Source organism: Macrobrachium rosenbergii, chromosome 24, assembly GCF_040412425.1.
Source record: "Macrobrachium rosenbergii isolate ZJJX-2024 chromosome 24, ASM4041242v1, whole genome shotgun sequence".
In the NCBI taxonomy this organism is placed as follows: Eukaryota; Metazoa; Arthropoda; class Malacostraca; order Decapoda; family Palaemonidae; genus Macrobrachium; species Macrobrachium rosenbergii.
The window spans coordinates 38,737,924-38,756,179 of record NC_089764.1 but is presented as its reverse complement, the minus strand read 5'-3'; the positions used below and the strand labels follow the sequence as shown (position 1 = coordinate 38,756,179).

The 18,256-nt window shown below is 39.0% G+C and overlaps 1 protein-coding gene across 1 annotated transcript; it reads right to left on the bottom strand.

Annotated features, from left to right (window-relative positions):
* Nucleotides 1-4,022: 4,022 nt before the first annotated feature.
* Nucleotides 4,023-17,590, bottom strand: LOC136851863 (nidogen-2-like; the record flags this gene model as incomplete). The annotated part of the gene is made up of 10 exons (XM_067126178.1): nt 17,566-17,590; nt 16,889-16,927; nt 16,224-16,253; nt 15,959-15,991; nt 15,713-15,742; nt 15,421-15,453; nt 14,149-14,217; nt 13,837-13,909; nt 13,415-13,533; nt 4,023-4,139 (listed from the first exon to the last, which is right to left on the bottom strand). Coding segments are annotated over exons 1-10 (568 nt in total), but the record flags the coding sequence as incomplete, so codon positions are not given.
* Between the last annotated feature and the right edge of the window lie 666 nt (nt 17,591-18,256).

The following is an 18,256-nucleotide window of genomic DNA, read 5'->3' as shown; positions in this document are numbered from 1 at the left end:
ACTGCCAGACATGTACAAAAACGTGTTTATTTACAAGCAGACATGCACAAACACATGTTTACTTACATGCAGACATGCACAAGCACATGTTTAATTACAGCCACACATGCATAAACATGTGACCACTTACAAGTAGACATGCACAAACACGTGTTTACTTACAAGCAGACATGCACAAACACATGACCACTTACAAACAGACATGCACAAACACATGTTTACTTTACAGACATGCACAAACATGTTTTGCACTTCTTACAAGCAGACATGCAAAACATGTGTTTAAATATTACAATAAACATGCAACAAATATTTTTTACTTCTGGAATAATCTTAAATATGCACAAACATTATGTATTAATTACAACAGCCATTCCATTGCATCACGTGTTTGCTTGCACATCAGACATGTCATGTTGTCCGTTAGAGCAACATATGTTTGCACTTATCTTTCCAACTGACTTCCTCCCTGCACAAACATGTGTGTATCTTTCTCATTTCAGAGATTTCACAAACATTTTGTTCTTCCCTACTATGCTGCTGATCAGACGTCATCGGGAGGGCTTGGTGAAGAGTTCTGCATTTCCTCACACCTGATTACTTATTTATAGTAATAAAGATAGACATGCACAAACATATGCTTTAAAACCTTTGCTTTTCTCAGACATGGAACAAACATTGTTTATCCTCGATTGAAGAAAGAAAGAAAGAGAGAAAGAAATGAAAAAAAGCATGTGTTTAGACCTGCAGACGCTTTTTTTAATGGTCGACATGAGAGGAACGAAAATCAGAAATCTTGACAACTTTAGATATTTTCTAATAGCATTTTTGCAAATCTCTTGATATTTATAGGTGGGTTCTTTTGAATAAACTTTTGTATCAGACATATATATATATATATATATATATATATATATATATATATATATATATATATATATATATATATATATATATATATATAGTATATAGACTGTATATAAACCTTTAGGCTTTCATAATCATAAGTGGATGTTGTCAAGACAGGGGAGAGTTTTATTCACAATTAGAAATCTCAGATTTTCAATCAACCTATCATTTCTTTCCATTTCTTATAGAGTTCTGTTTTATCTTTGGTGTTTTTGTCTCCTCTGACAATGTTGAGTGTCACCTGTGTCGGTCTGAACTTCCAAACATTTTATTTCCCACCTCTTTCTTTCCATTTACTTCTGTTTCTTTCTTTCCATTAAAAAGTTCTCTTTCCTTTATTAAAAAGTTGTTCATTTTTTTGTTTTGTTCACTTCTTTCATTCATTCAAAAAAAAAAAGTCTGAATACACAAAAAGGATTGTTTCAATGAAAGACCAAGTGCTTCACATGCGTATATTGTTGAAAGCTCACATACAGAATAACAATTCTAGTTTATGCCAAACATTTTCCTAATCACAAAGCGTGTATAAATAATAAAAGGTCCATTCATCTCAATGAAAGAACCTTTGCAAAGCACAAAAGAGCATTATAATATCATAATATCCTCAGAGGTTGTCACAGAACAGCACCAGAGAAGTGCAGCAGCAGAGGAAGAACAGCATAACAAAGCCATCAAGACTTCAAGAGGCAAAATCTAAGTGAATGAATATTATGACATACAATAATAATAATAATAATAATAATAATAATAATAATAATAATAATAATAATAATAATAATTTTCTAATGACAACTGAGTTCTCTTCCTCAGCAGGACAGTGTCATTATCTTCTGAGAGGATGGAGAGGGAAGGAAGGAAGGAAGGAATAAGGAAGGAAGGAATAAGGAAGGAAGGAAGGAATAAGGAAGAAAGGAAGGAAGGAAGGAATAAGGAAGGAGGAAAGAATCCTTCAGACATTATTCACTAAAAGGGAAATCATAAAATCCTAAGAAGGACAATTCAGGGTTCTGCATCACCAGAAGAAAATCAACTTGATGTTGACTTCTTCTGGTGATTTTATAACAGTTATACTTGGCAGATACCCCATCTCTCTCCCCAGCAACCACTTTGACTCACTTTGAACAAAGAAGAAGAATGATCCCATATAATGAAGCCACAAGGCATCGAAGGGTCTGCTCCTTGGTAACCTTCCTCCCAAAGTTCCTCTTGCAAAGGTATTCCGCTCGCCAGCCATTTCCCTTCAGATACTCCTATCCACATGCCTTTGAAAGTCAAGAAATAAAGAAAAATGATCAGAACAAAGAAAACTTAGTCAATGAATCAAAATATTAAGGACAATTACGGTAAATGATATGTTGGAAATATTAGCTTTCTCATTATTTATGGAACATCGTGTGAATATATTTCTTCGGTGATTCCTGACTAATAGCATTTTTGAATTTTATACATACACACACACACACACACATATACACACACATACATATATATTCATATATATTATATATATTTATATAAATATTTTGGGAAATGATATAAATATATAATCTTGAGCAGAAAATGTTTATAAAGATAAGCAATATAAGGCTCTGTTTGTATATATAAATGGCTATATATATCCACCATCTGATAAGAGGAAGATGGCATCCTGATGGGGAGAGCAGATGGGGGTTAGAGAAATGAGATATATACATAATAAATTCCCGATGTGAATCAAATACCTCCCAATAAAATCTATTCTTGGATACTGAACAAAAAAGCATGCATCATTGAGACCCTTGTATTTCATTCACCATCAATGACATTATATACGCAGATAAAAAGAATAAAGAAAAGAGAAAAGAAGAATTTAATTGAATCTTGCCACCATCCAAAGAAGGTTCATCCATGGCGACACCATCAAAGGTTGAAATGGGAATAAGTTATTAAAAACCTCCTCCCCATCAGAAGGATTCATCAGGAAGGATGGATTAGGCCTAGTCATTCCTGGCTCCTGAATTCACGAAGAGGCAGCAGGACCCAGACAAATCTATTCAAGGCAGTCAGAAGACAAAAAAAGACAGATGCATCATTGAAACCATCACAAATGAATGTTCCTTCTTCTTCTTCTTCTTTTTCTTTACAGCCTTCTTCTTCTTCTCTGATCAAACCATTAAACTCAGACTGGACACAGATAAAAAAAGAACAATAATTAAAGGACTAGCAATCCACTTGCCCCATTCCTTCCCCCCACCCCTGGCCCCCCATCCCAGGCTACCCGACCTCCCGGGAAGGGCCTCCCTCCCTCCCTCCTCCCTCCTGCCTCGACGGCCATTTTGAAATTGCCCTCACCCACAAACAGAAGCCTTCAAATGTTTCTCTTTAGAAAACATTTTTGCTGAGAATTACTTTTTCTTTCATTTCCTGTGTATTTGCATAAACTGGTGTTAACATACATACATACATTTAACATACATATATATATATATTTATACATATATATGTGTATATATATATTCTTTTTTCTTGGATAAATGCTAATCAGCAACAATTTGTGTGTATGTAAGTATGTTTGTTTGTTTATGGCATAACATGACATTAAAAATTTCTCTCTCTCTCTCTCTCTCTCTCTCTCTCTCTCTCTCTCTCTCTCTCATCTCTCTCTCTTTGTTGATGAGTATTATTATTAGATAGATTTATGTCAGGAAGTAACTTACCTTTAATAGAAAAGCCCAACAACTTCCTGTAAACTTGTGAGGAGAAGTCCTGCAGGAGACGCCACCCTGCCTCTTGGCAGGTGGCGTTCATCTCCTGCCAGGTCTTGTCTTCCTTTTACAAGCTTCACGCATCCCAGACCCTCGATGACCTCAGCCGGGCTTTCCTGCACGAGAACTCTGGAAGGAGAAAGAGGAGGTTGCAGTGAGGATGAGGAGGCTACACAAGAGTCAAAATCGCCCAGAATGACAGACATCAAGGCAGATCTTTCATGAGCTGATTCAGAAGATGAGAAACTAGATGATGATACAAACAAAGTGAACTGAATCAATTTTGCTCTTTTGTGCTGACTCTGTGTTTCACAGATTCTGACTCTGCAGGAAAAAGCTCAGAGAGACAAAGGATCGTCTTCCCCTTACCACAGGTTCGTCCATCCCCTCGAAAGGGGTTGCAAGAGCAGCTGTAACTCCCGACGGAATTCCTGCATGCTGCCTGGGGGCTGCACTCCGCCTTCCCTTGGGCGCACTCGTCCATGTCTGTTCATTGAGGAGAAAGAGATTTGAATATATATATATATATATATATATATATATATATATATATATATATATATATATATATATATATATATGTGTGTATATATATATATATATATATTATAATTATTGTTATTGTCAGGGTCTTGGCTGATCATGTATTATTCAATTTACGTAATTTTTGACGGCCCTGCCCTGCAAACCAAGATTACACGTAACCTGCCACTTGAAGCCAAAAGTTAACCTCAAAGACAGTCGTTAATTAGCCAAAGGTCGCCAGTTAAGGGTAATTAACCTTAACAAAGAATATTTGAGATGAATTTGATTTTAAACGCAACGGTTCTTCCCAAACATTGGACGCCAGGGCATAAAAAAGCATCGAGACTTAACCTGATTTTGCTTACCCTAAATCCTAGGTATTTTACTGGAATAACGGGTTGAAGCTAACAATATAATAATTTGGCTTAATCTAGACTTCATAAACACATATACCCTAAGTGGTGGCTGAAGATGAAACAAAGAAAAATTTGAAATACAGAAAACAAAGATAAAGAATGGGCAAAGTTTTGAACAAAAAGACAGACTTTACCTTAGACGAACGAATATTTGAGATGAATTTGATTTAAACAACTCCCAAACATTCGACGAGAGGAGTTCTTTAACAATTTTGCTTCTTCACTTCACTAATAGAATAATAGACAAAGAAAGGGGAAGAGGTAAAACTGACTTTGTAAACACATATACCCTAAGTGGTGGCTGAAGGAAGAAACTGTCAGAAAGAACCAGTCAATCTCTCTCTCTCTGAATCGTTCCCTGAACGGCCTAGGTCAAAACAGTCACCCCAGGTGTCCAGTCTCTTGTTAAAAACATTCGCCAAGAGACAGGTAGGAAGGAAAAAAGGGACCTTAGGACCACCTATTTTTAAGGCTGATAGGGAAAATTTCCTATAGGGTGAAAATGCCTAATAAAGCTTACCTATCCCGTTCTCCAACGGACATTAAGGTTTGAAAACTGAAGATGCTTAAATGCCCAAATGACAACTATGCTTTTCCAATTGTCTCAGTCAGGCTGATATTTTTATCAATCAAATGTTCGAGGGCTAACAGCAGTAATATTTATAAAAGCTCCCCTTAAGAGGGCCTTCACTCCTTTTCGGGCGTGAAGGTCTATACTAAGCAAGCTGTTCGCCTCTCGTAGGTTACTCTCCTTCCCCTGAGCAGATTAGTCCTGGTTAGCCTACCTAGCTACAGAACTACCTAACCCTAGATAGGATATGAGCTATAATCACTACTTTACCTAATTCTAGCAGTACTAGAAGGTGCTCACGGTTATTATAGGCTACCTCCTACAATCATGATGTGTTTTAGACCTAGCCTAGTGGTACATTCTATGATATTCCCTAGCCTAACCTATCCTAACCCGACCGTAGCACCAACATAAGAGTTAATATTCTAACTAAATTACAACATGGTTTATGTTTAATACAATTAAAATTTACTAGTTAATTCATGAGGGTTGCCTCATATGATAAATGGGTGCCTCACTGAGGTCTTAGGCCATGCGTGTCACGAGCATCGTGGCTCAGTTCACAATAGTTAAGATTACTTGAAATTAGTTAGGCTACTTACATGATTACTGCGGCTCGGTGGTAAGTGGAAAGAACAAGGTTACTAAATTGATGTACTGTACTTTAAGGTGGCCTAGGCTAGGTACAAATAAAAGGAAGAGATCACACTGGCTACCTTCTCTGGGCAAGGGGCCAGGATCACTCTTAGATGTTAGGGCACTGTGCCGAGAGGGCACTAGTGCCAGGATGAGCTTATAGCTCGGCAACTACTGGGCTCTCTTCCGCCCCTTCTTCTTCTTCTTCGGTTTCCTCCAAGGCCTATCAGTAGCTGGCCTAGCAGGTGATGAGAGCACCGACTCGGGACAGGCCAGAAGGGCTAGCGGGCGCGAAGTCAGGGGCAACTGCAAAAGCTGCGGAGGACTCCTACTCCGGCTGCTGCGACAACCGGAGCGAGAGCGATCTCGACTTCTGCGTCCGAGGATGCCAGTTCCTGGTCTTCCAAGGAAGGGGTACCATTTTCGATCCTCCAGGGTTCATCCCTGAGTCAAATTTTGCAAAGAAGAATCTTGCAAAGAAGAAGTTTCGGGTGCTGGAGGCTCTCCAGTCGCGATGATCAACTGCATGGGGAATCCTAAATCTCCCGGAGGAGGATTCGCCTCATGATTTAGACCCGCATAGGGCCTTTTTCCATTGGTAGCTCAACGTCCGTGGCGGACGGAGTCTGGCACTGCTCAGTGCTCGCAAGTGGCACTGGCAGCAGTTGAGGGTCAGGCATGCCTGATGAGGGGTCCGGAGGTGCAATACCTCGGACGACTTGGGTTTGGCTGCGGCAGAGATTCCTGCCCCAGCAGGAGATCGTAGCCTCTCCTGAGTTTTGTTCGGGGGCGTCCGCTGGGCGTTGCTTGCTTGGGCAGCCCTCCCAATTTGTGGAGTGGTCTGCCCGCTTGCACGTCCTGCAGCGGTACTGCTCCTCCTGAATCTCTCTTCGGGGAGGGGAGGACCTCTTGGTGGGCCAGCCCTTCGCGATTGGAGAGGGCTAGGCCTGAAATAGGTTTGGGTTATGCCCTTCCGCGGACCACTTTGGTGGGCGGAAGGTGGAGGTTTGTCATTTTTGAGAGTTTTAGATGGGGCCTCTGTGGAGGAGGTAACGTGGCTGCGGAGTGGCGTTGGTGACGGGGCTTCCGCAGAGAAGATCCCGACCCAACAAGAAGGCCACTCCGGGCCGAATTCCACCTACCACGCCAAGGCGGTGGGGTATCGTGCCCCAAGGTGTCATAACCTGGAGTTGGACAGTAGGAACGGTAATGGTGTGGCCCTCTATCCACTTCATTTCCCACCGGTTTCTTCCTCAACCATGGCACCGGCTGGCACTTGGGCCCTGGTGATCAGGCTAATATCTGCCGCAGTGTCTACTGTGACCGGAAGGGTCACTGGCAGGCTAGTGCTCTGAAGAGGGCCACCGAGATGAACTGGGTTTCCAGTCTCTCGGGTAAAGGATCCGTGCGGACCAGCAGCAGAAAATGAAGTGCTGATTAGGTTGACAAATTTGGTGGTGGGGACATGATGTGGACAGGCCGGAGATCCAGCATTGTAGTGGCTAGCAGCCCCACAGGATTTGCACGGGCCTTTTGGATGGGCTCGGTGGCCTGCAGTAACTGTTGGAGGAGAGGGCTGAGCGGATGAATCGGGAGCGGAGTTCTGGCTGGTAGGGTTAGGCTGCTTATTAGTGCCGAGTTTGTATCGGCACTCAGCTTCAGCGTGGCCCCCTTCTGCAATAGTTGCACAGGGTCTTGCTAGGCAGTCCATTCTTCGGGCGAGTGGAGTTCGAGAGGTAGGCCGGAGGGATGATTCGCTTCTGAGAGGTGCTATGCGACTGATTGAAAGTTTCCCACGAATCAGCCATGCGACACGCTTCCATAAGTGTGGAGGGCTGTTTATCGTTAAGATATACAGCAAGGGGCCCTGGCACACATTGGAAAAGGTCTTCTAGCATGGTCCGATTGAAAAGATCCTCAAACGCCGTGCAGGCCAAGGAGTCGAACCAGAAGAAAACGGACTGGGTTTTGTGACATGCCCATTCCGTCCAAGACCAGCCAACTTCCTTGGCAAGACCTCGGAACCGTTGTCTCCATTTTTCTGGGGTTATCTCGTAGGCCTTTGTAATGACTCTACGAACTTCCGCCATGTTGCCTCTCTGGCTCTTTCTCCAGTGAGCGAAGCGCTGCCTTGGCTTTTCCTCCATATGCTTGGCTAGTATTAAGGCTCTCTCCGTCTCCGTGGTGCTGTAGTTATCGAAAAGAGCCTGATCTCCTCCAGCCATGCTTCTGGCTCGTCCTCAGTCCACTTGGGGACTAGGGAATTGATGCTCGAAATTGGAGCGTTTGATGCAGCAGGTGTAGGACTGGAGGCTTGATGGCTAGCCATAGCTTCGGCATTCTCCATTTTCGCTCTCTCAAGCTCGAGCTCCTTCTCTTTTTAGGGCTAACTCAGTTTCCTTGCAGGCTAACTCATGCTGTCTCCTTCTTTCTTCTCTTTCCTCTTCATACTGCCTTTGCTCGGCTTCATACACCCTTTCTTCTTCATACTCTTCTGCTTCATACTTCCTCTGCTCGAGTCTTTCTTCCTTCTCCCGCTTGGCCAAGTCGTCCACTTGCTCCTTAACCCAGGTGGTAAGTTCCGAGCCGGTGAGACCTGCCGCCGTCCCCAGCCCCAGGAAAGTTTTATAATGCTCTGCTGCCATGGTTCTGGTGGGGAAGGGCGTCTAACCGGGTCGACTGGGCGTATTTGGGCAGCGAGGAAGTGTCTCTTCAATGACGTGGCACCCTTTCAAAAGGTGGCACTGTAGTTTGGGTGTGCCGTGTACAGGTCACACTGGTGGCACTCAGTATCCCTAGGCACTGGTGCAGGTTAGGTTCCAGAAGAACTTTCTCTTCTGTGTTCCCTTTTGGTTTTGTTTTATTTATTTTTCTGGATTCTTGCTTGGTGGCACTTATGGTGCCAATGTGTTCCTAGGGACCCTCTACTGGAGTCCAACTAGGCTATATGGGAGGAAAGGCACTCTACACCCCTGCAGAGTGCAACAATCGAATGAGAGAGAAAGGGAAGGTAAAAGGTAAGAGAGAGAGAGAGAGAGAGAGAGAGAGAGAGAGAGAGAGAAGTAAGCTATTCCAGTGATGAGTGCTGCAAATTATTGGCACTGTGGAATAAAGTGAATTTGGGTTTTTTTTTTTTTTTTTTTTTAAAGATCCTCGTGAGTGGCTGGTCCCAGTACCGGCCCCTTCTTTTTTTCAGAGGGTGAAAACTACTGTTTGCTTCGGTCTGGATAGCAGGCCTCACTCGTGACCGACAGTTTATCACTGTATTGTAATTACTCTTAACTTGTCCTCATCTATTGTGGGACAGAGGTGTTTCTTTTATTTGGTTTATTGTATTCGAATTAATTAGCCTAGTGTCGGCCGTTCTTTCTTTGAAGAGGGTCACGTACACTTAGGTTAGGAATGCTTACTTGAATGACGAAGAGAGAGAGAGAGAGAGAGAGAGAGAGAGAGAGAGAGAGAGAGAGAGAGAGAGAGAGATTTTCAATCAGCCAATTTCTTGCTGCTTGAGAACATGTAAACAAAGATTTTATACATGCACAATGGCATGGATCTTAATAAAATGATATAGATGCGTCGTCTTGGCTTCCTTAGGGATTACTTTATTATCTTAATTTTCCTGGGAGCCGACGTCACAAAAAGTTTATCGTAAAAATTTTAAATTTTCTTTATATGATTTTTATAGTAGGTATTTGTTTAGAACTTGTTATGGTATTACTCCTAACTAAGGCCTATCTTTCCCTGCCTAAATTATCTTTTGTTTTTGTTTTTTTTCTAGCTAAGATATTGTCTAACTGGGTTACTACGAAAAGCAAAAAAAATAGTTCCAAGAGTGGCTGGGAGCAGAGTGGTCACAACAGAGAATGACAATAACAAGGTCTTAAGATGGCGGAAAAAGTCCCGTTAGGCCTAAATTTCAAAACAACCTCGGCCTGCTGCACAAACATCAAATGGCCAGTTCTCTCACAAACAGTTCGAACAATTTCAAAACAACCTGTGGACGGAGTATTTTCTTTTTTTAGCACAAAATTCAAACAACGAACGAAACAAATGCAGGTATCCAGATTTTACTTTAAATATACCAATCATGCATAGCGTTTTACGTTACGGATGGAAAACTAAATTACCAAACAACTTTGTGTCTTTTGTTATCGTTTCTCACCCGGAAACATTAAACAAAAGAATGAAATAGATTTGCTGATTTGCCTGCGGACCAAATTTACTTTACTGAAAATGTATTTATTGATAAAATTACTATTTCAGTTCGTTTGCTACTTCACTGACACGGTTTTTGAATGATTCCCGCTATATGCAAACAATAACGATCGGAATTGCCGACGCGATTTCTAAATTACTTTGTGTACATGAAACAGGCTCCGCTTTTTCGGCCTTAAGATACGTTACTTGAACGACTTCTCTCACGCCCGAAACACGGTAAAATGCCCTTTCTTAAACGACACAAAATTATGATTCTCTGCTCGACGCACCCTTTACCTACGCTAATTCTCGCTACTTGTTATTATAACTATTCTCTTTACTGCTTATTATTATGCCTCGTTCCTTGTTTGGAAGAATGAAATGGAGTTCGATATCTGACTTTTATCTTTTTTTTTTTTTTTTTTTAATGTAATTTTAATTTCCTTTTCTCCAGATTCTTTCTCTAAAATGTACTTTAGATTCTACGCAAAGGTCGCCAATGTTACGTGTGAGGGTCTTGGTTGATCATGTATTATTCAATTTACGTAAATTTTACGGCCCTGCAAACCAAGATTACACGTAACCTGCCACTTGAAGCCAAAAGTTAACCTCAAAGACAGTCGTTAATTAGCCAAAGGTCGCCAGTTAAGGGTTATTAACCTTAACAAGAATATTTGAGATGAATTTGATTTTAAACACAACGGTTCTTCCAAACATTCGGACGCTTGGCATAAAAAAGCATCGAGATTTAACCTGATTTTTGCTTACCCTAAATCTTAGGTATTTTACTGGAATAATGGGGTTGAAGCTAACAATAAAATAATTTGGCTTAATCTAGACTTTGTAAACACATATACCCTAAGTGGTGGCTGAAGGAAGAAAACAAAAGAAAAAATGTGAAATACAGAAAAAGATAAAAGAATGGGCAAGCTTTGAACAAGAATCGACTTTACCTTAGGACGAACGTTGTGCGCATCAAACGACCGACCTGAGGAGTCGTATTCTGGCAGTCTTCTTCAATTCACTAATAGAATAATAGACAAAGAATAGGGGAAGAGGCCATCGTTCGGACATGTGTGGTCTCTTCTGGTTCTCCAGTCTCTCTCTGACCGTTCCCTGACCGGCCTCTTCAAGAACAGTCACCCCAGGTGTCCAGCAATCTTGTTTCAAAACATTGACAAGAGACAGGTAGGAATGAATAGAATAAACCTTAGGACCACCTATTTTTAAGGCTGATAGGGAACCCTTCCTAGGCTTAAATGCCCTAACATATACCTGTCCCAAACTTTCGGAGCCTAAGGTTTGAACTGAAGACGCTGTTGCCTATCTAGACAAAGCAATTTCCCTGTCTCAGTCAGGCTGATATTTTTATCAATAAAAAGTTATATGAGGGCGAACAGCAGTAATATTTAAAAAAAAAAAATATATATATATATATATATATATATATATATATATATATATATATATATATATATATATACATTATATATACATTGCAATTTGTCTTTAGGAAAGTCTAGAAAATGCCTTCATAGAAACAAAGAGGATACAAACTCTTTGTCAAGGACAGTTCAGTGAAAGTGACAAAAGTCGTCAAATTAATCTTAAATACAAAAGTGTCACCACACCTGTGGCAGAAAGCTCAGAAATAAATACCTTGTAAATATACTCTCAACGGGCAAACGTCAGGATAATGAGTTTAGTGGAAAAGAAACCTATATTTGTGGACTCTAAGAGAATTTTCATGACTGGAAAGCTTTAAATAGTTCTTGAAGTATGATAATAGTTCAATGAGATCATTAAGAGTGTTCAAAAAGTGCACATTCCATAAAAAGACACAAGTACATTACATTAAAAGCCACAACAATTTTACGAAAAGGATTTTTTTTTTATTTCAAAAAGTGACATTTGTTCTTTAAAACAGGCCAGATAAGAGAAATGAATTCTATTTAATCAACATCTTCAAAAAATTTTCTGAAATGGACATTTATAGGTCAGATAAACATGGATCCACAAAGAGAAAAAGAAATGGATGATTCTTTCTTTCAAAAGGAAAAGACCCAAAATGAGAGATGACACAATTCCTCTGAATGTCTTTCCAAAACTCAGACAGCCAGAACTCAGTGAAGGAATGGCAGGCTTTTTCCATGCGTTAGAAGTGACATTATGATAAGTAAGATTAAATGAAAATAATTGGTATGGAGAAAATCATATGAAAGAATTGTCAGGAAAAAGAAGAAAATTTGAATGTGATGAAAACATTTTTAGAAAGTAAAATATATGTAAAAATATATATATAAAAAAAAAAGATGGGGAGTAATAAACCGATTAAGCAATCTGTCTTACCATCACAATGTGAACCATTCTGTGCAAAACCAGGAGGACAAGAACAGGTTCGTCCATCCCCTCTGAAAGGGGGTTGCAAGAGCAGCTGTAACTCCTGACGGAGTTCCTGCATGCTGCCTGGGGCTGCACTCCGCCTTCCCTCAGGCGCACTCGTCGATGTCTGCTCGGGAGTAAAGACATAGTTTTGAGAAAGAGGCATTGCGGAATGGTCCCTTTTGTTCTGAGGGAGGGCAAGGAAAGTCATTTCGGGGGACAAAGAGGGCTAAGAGTTTTTTCAATCCATATATCATAAGGACTTGGAACTGACAGCATGCTGGATAAAAACAATTAGACCTTTTCAATATGTGTATATATAATAAATCATTGCAAAACCATACCCATCACAATATCAGATAAGATTTCTGTGTTAAAGAAGGACAAATGTTCCTTGAAACAAGAAAGGCAGTTGGAATAGTGACTTGGAATTCTATCTGTTTGATCCTATTATAGAATGAGTTTCCTCTTCCTACTGGAAGGTCATCAGATGGAGAAGGGTTAACTCTGAAAGGAGAAAGATCCACGAAAGACTGATCCAAGTGAATGGCTGAATAATAGGACGTCTCATCTTGCTTTTGTGATTATGAAGGGAGACAGGACTCTGAAAACAGCACACAAAAAAGGGACGGTGTCACAAAGGTTTGCACCTGTTGACCTCAAGGCAATCAGAACTCATCTAAAACTAGAAAACCATAATGGCAACCCCAATTAACACTGATCTGAGTGTTTCAAACATGCCCTGTTTGCCGTTTGTTGTTGTCTGAGGTAGATTCAAGATTTTCAAAATTGCCATATTCTAGTGATTTAGAATTATCATGCGAGAATTTTCCAAATGTTCTATAGCAAAAACCCATGACTGTTAGCCCCTCCTGGAAAATTTGGATTATGCTTGATTCCACTCTTTAGCCAAAAGATGACATAAAAACGGACAGTGAGGAAAGAAATGCCATATGAGCAAAATGATTATTTCTTCTGGAAGAAAAGACGAAGAAAGATGAAGAAAATAACAGTAATGCGCACTGATCTCTCACCTTCACAGCGCGAACCATTCCGTACAAAACCGGGTAGACAGGAACAGGTGAAATTTACAAACTTGTCGGTGCAAGCTTCGTGGTCACCGCAGTTGTGGCTTCCCTCTGAGCACTCATCTGTGGGAAGAGTTATATTGCAGTTAAAGAGCAGTTATTCCACATATTCCTTAAGATAAAACTGACATAGAAACATGAGTAAAAGAAGCACCATCATGACTGATAGTGGCTACACAAGCAATTCCTCCCATCGACGTCAGTCAGACCTTTCACAGGACTGACAAACTATCGAGAAAGGGATTCCTTCGTTTAGTGGATCAGGACAGAAACATTTCAGTGTCATTCAATTCACGCCTGAAGAAGAATAGACTGATCTGTAAGAACTGGCTTTTCCCTGTCTAGAACACAAGTAGGACTGACCTCCTATTCCTCCCGTCTCTAACAAAGAGATGACTCCAGATATTTCCTGGCGAAGGGAAGATTCCAGTTCTTGTTGTCCTGGAAGGGAAAAATCATCCCATGAACACCAACATGGAACTCTTATGCGCATTCAATCCTATTCATACTTGTACATGGAATATGTCTAAGAAATATCAAAGTCCTGTACTATAGTCCTAAATTAGCAAATATAACACTTAGTATCATCTATTTTTCAATCCTGACGTAGGGAAATGTCACAAAAACAGTGAATCATAGATTAAGAATTGCGTCAAATCCCTTCCAGATGCAAAGCGTACCTGCTGATATGTTTTTGATGGATTCCAAGTCCTCCCTTCCAAGGCAGTCTTTTGTTTCCTGATGGATCCCTGGAATGTATAGGAGTACTCGAGATGAAGATTTTATACATACATACATTCACATACACATATATATATATATATATATATATATATATATATATAGATAGATATATATATATATATATAGATATATATATATATATATATATATACATAGATAGATATATAGATAGATAGATATATATATACAGATACAGACAGATACACACATGTATACAGATATATATACATATATATATATATATATATATATATATATATATATATATATATATATATATATATATATATATATATGTATATATTGTCCACACCAATATGATGACATAAAATTCTTGAGCAAGTACAAATTAACCTGAAAGGAAAAGGAAACAGAGCCTAATAACAGATGGCAGAGTATCTGTGAAATCTTGGCAGCCTTTCTCCTGAAGCCAATCATGATTGTCATACTCATAAATTCTCCTGCCCTGAGATTTTGATAAACCTTCTTTGCAAGAGGCCTGATTTTCATCTTTATCATTCAGGATCACTAAACATAACGTTGACTATTATCTATTACTCATGGAAATGCCAAAGGCTTGACATTAACACTAAGAACTGTTTTCTGACAGAACTGAACTTTCAGAAACGAGTGAGGGCCACTGAAGAAGCTTTGCAATTACCTTCCAATGTCCCCAGTTTTTCCCAAATATCCGGAAAGAGAAAAAGAATCCCCTTTAGAAGATGCTTCGGTCATGAGGCTGACTGAGACTCTTTATATATGAAGACTAAAAAGTTAAATCTATTTCCTCTGATTAGATTAGATATTTCCCTCCGATAGAATTTGAGTGGAAGGAAGGAAGGGTCATCTCTGTCTCTACAAAGTTCAGGGTCACAGCCTTTCTATATATTTCAACAGAATCTTATTTCTTATTACCTGGCACATGGCACTTATCCTCACATGACTTCTAATACTGAAGAAAGAGACCTGTTTCCAAGAAATGATGTGCTTTCTTTCTCACTTATTTTCAAATGAACACAAACACACAAACGTTTCAGGGAAGAATAAACCACTAAAATTGACATCTCCAAAAGGATTGACAAGCAAAGGGGAAATATTGGCAGCAGTGTCTTTAGAGGATCTAGCAACTCCCAAGGGAATATTGTTGTTGTCTATACTGATGTCTTGACATGACCTTGCCTGAATACAGGATGAATAAATGCACTTACTTTGCAGAGAGTCCTGGTTGTCGTTCACTGCACCTGGAGAAAAGAAACATCAAAGGTCTCTTAGAAACTTCGATTCTCTAACCTATCCTGAATATTGTCACTCTTATCTCTAAAGGAATCTATCACGAGGAAGACTTCGGATTTTATCATGATTTTTGGTCGTTATTCTCAATAATTTTTGGTCATTATTCTCAATGTTTTTGGTCGTTATTTGCACATCCACTCAAGATAAAGAGACTCGGTTTTGCTCAGTTGCAGGACGGAAAGAAGAACTCCAAGGGGGTAAGAATACCTTTCACATGCTCCAGTTCATGATGGAAATCTGAAAAGAGAAATTTTCTTCTTAATGACAGGTAAAAATAACTTTTTATTTTCAAGGATGACTTCTCTACGAATGTCCCTCCTCACAATTTGTGTTGATAATCGTGTTATGAGTAAGAAACTACATTATAATATTTATGGTAATATCTGAGAATATACAACATCACACAACTGGGAATATTTTCTTGCCATAATATTGATGAATAAATGCACTTACTTTGCAGAGAGTCCTGGTTGCTTTTCACTCCACCTGAGAAAAAAAACATCAAAGGTCTCTTATTAATTTTGATTCTATAACCTATCCTGCAGATTGAATTCTTATCTCTAAAGGAATCTATCATGAGGAAGACATTTTATCATGTTTTTTGGTCCCAATTCTCAATGATTTTTGGTCGTTATTTTCACATTCACAGAGGTAAACGGACTCAGTTTGGCTTAGTTGCAGGAAAAGAAGAAGAACTTTCAATGGGGGTAATCAATACCTTTCACGTGCTCCAGTTCATGATGAAATTCTGAAAAGAGAAAATTTTGGATGAATAGATCAACTTTTATTTTCATTGTCAATTCATCACAATTTGTGTTGATAAACTTTTATGACGTAAGAAACTACATTATAATATTTATGGTGATATCTGAGAATATAAACATCACACAACTAGGAAATATTTTCTTGCCAAATATTGATGAATAAATGCACTTACTTTGCAGAGAGTCCTGGTTGTTGTTCATTTCACCTGAAGAAACAAAGGCAACGACTTTAAAAACACCGACTTCTGATCAAGAATTCTACATACAATGCAGATGAATTTGGAAGCAAAGTTATTGCACGGAAGGAAGACATCAGCTGTCATCCCAATTTCGGAATGATTTGACAGTGGATTATTATGACAAACACAGAAACAATTATGTTGTCACGAAAAGAAGAGAAATTTATCAGGGTTACAGAGTACCTTTCATGTGTTCCAGGTCACGATGAAGTTCTGCAAAAGAAATTTATTTTGATTGAATGATTCCAATGAAAGCTGGACGATGAGATCAGTTATGTCATTGTCAATTCATCATCATGATTATAAGCTCAAATGAGTCTTGTCAGGAAATGATTCTCTATTATAATATTTGAGTAGAATATAAAACTTGCCACAAATACCTTGAAGATTGTTTTCAACATGATGCTTCTTCTGAATTTCTGAAAGAAAAAGCAACGTGTCAAAAACACTGATTCATTCATCGGAACCACAAAATATGCATTCAAGCTTCTACAATTTTATTTCAACATCAGTTCCTTTATAGTTGAAGTTTTGCGTGGGGGACTGCAATATGGTCTAATGGCTAGAAACACAGAAACTTGCATTCAAATCGGAAAATGAAATTAAAAAGGATTAGATGGACTTTGCTAATGCAACTGATTATTTCTTGAAGAGACGTTCCTTAAGATTATGGAGATGGGGAATGACTTTGTGTTTCCTATTTCAGATCTTTTGAACCAAGGGCCTTAAACACAGAAAAGAAAATGTGGGTTGTATCCTAATAAATTTTTAGGGCTCTGCATTCATTGGCTCCAAAATGTCGAAGAAAGAAAGAACAAGCCCTGATTCAAAGCACTACTACTATGAAGAAGTTTATAAGAGATGACAAGCCACACTTTTGTTGCACTTGATCTCCAAACTTTTCTCTCAAGAGATAATTATGATTGAAAAAATTATCATGTTTATCAAGTGTTATTGGGAGTTGTTACACTCAATTCAGCAAGAATCTGTAATATCAGGAAGCTTAATTTCACAGGCATTTGTCAACTTTTGAATGGATTCAATGCCTGAGACCTACCTGAATTTTCTGCAAAAGTCCTCATATCCTGAAAGGAGAGTAGAGACCAATTGGTAAAGCCTTTCAGTGAAGACAGATAAGTGAAAAATGAAATAATCTTTTACAGTTATCTCAAAATTTAGACCAGATACTTTGCATGGAAGGTAAGAAATATTTATCAAGAAATGCCTGGTTAAATAATCAGTCTATAATCTGTAAAAATGACAATAAGTGGCGTCACTGCTAGGTCAACTGGGGAGTGAATTTCTGCTTTACATAACTTACTCCAGAATATCATTTTGCTTCTGCTGAAGGGCTTGCATTCCTGAAAAGAAAATGGAAATGACTTAGTTTCATTTCTGATGGCTTGATTTGAAATAGGTAAGTCATTATTCACACAGACTAAGCCTCAAATGTCATTCATCTGCAAGACTAGCTTCTGTACAAGACATTTCTTCCATACCTATGTGATGATCAAAGAGAAAGTGAGTTGATAAAATAACAATTATAGAGTTCTTAACTCATAAATAAATTTATACCCATAAACATCAATAAATGTCAGCAAAATGAAGGTAATGTTGCTTGTTGCTTGAAAGTATCATTACAGATCCTTTGAAACTTGTGACAATCTGCATCAACAAGACTGATGTGAATAACGTCCACAGTGTGAGCATTTGAGTGCGCCTGATACGAGTTTATTGTATGTGACAAT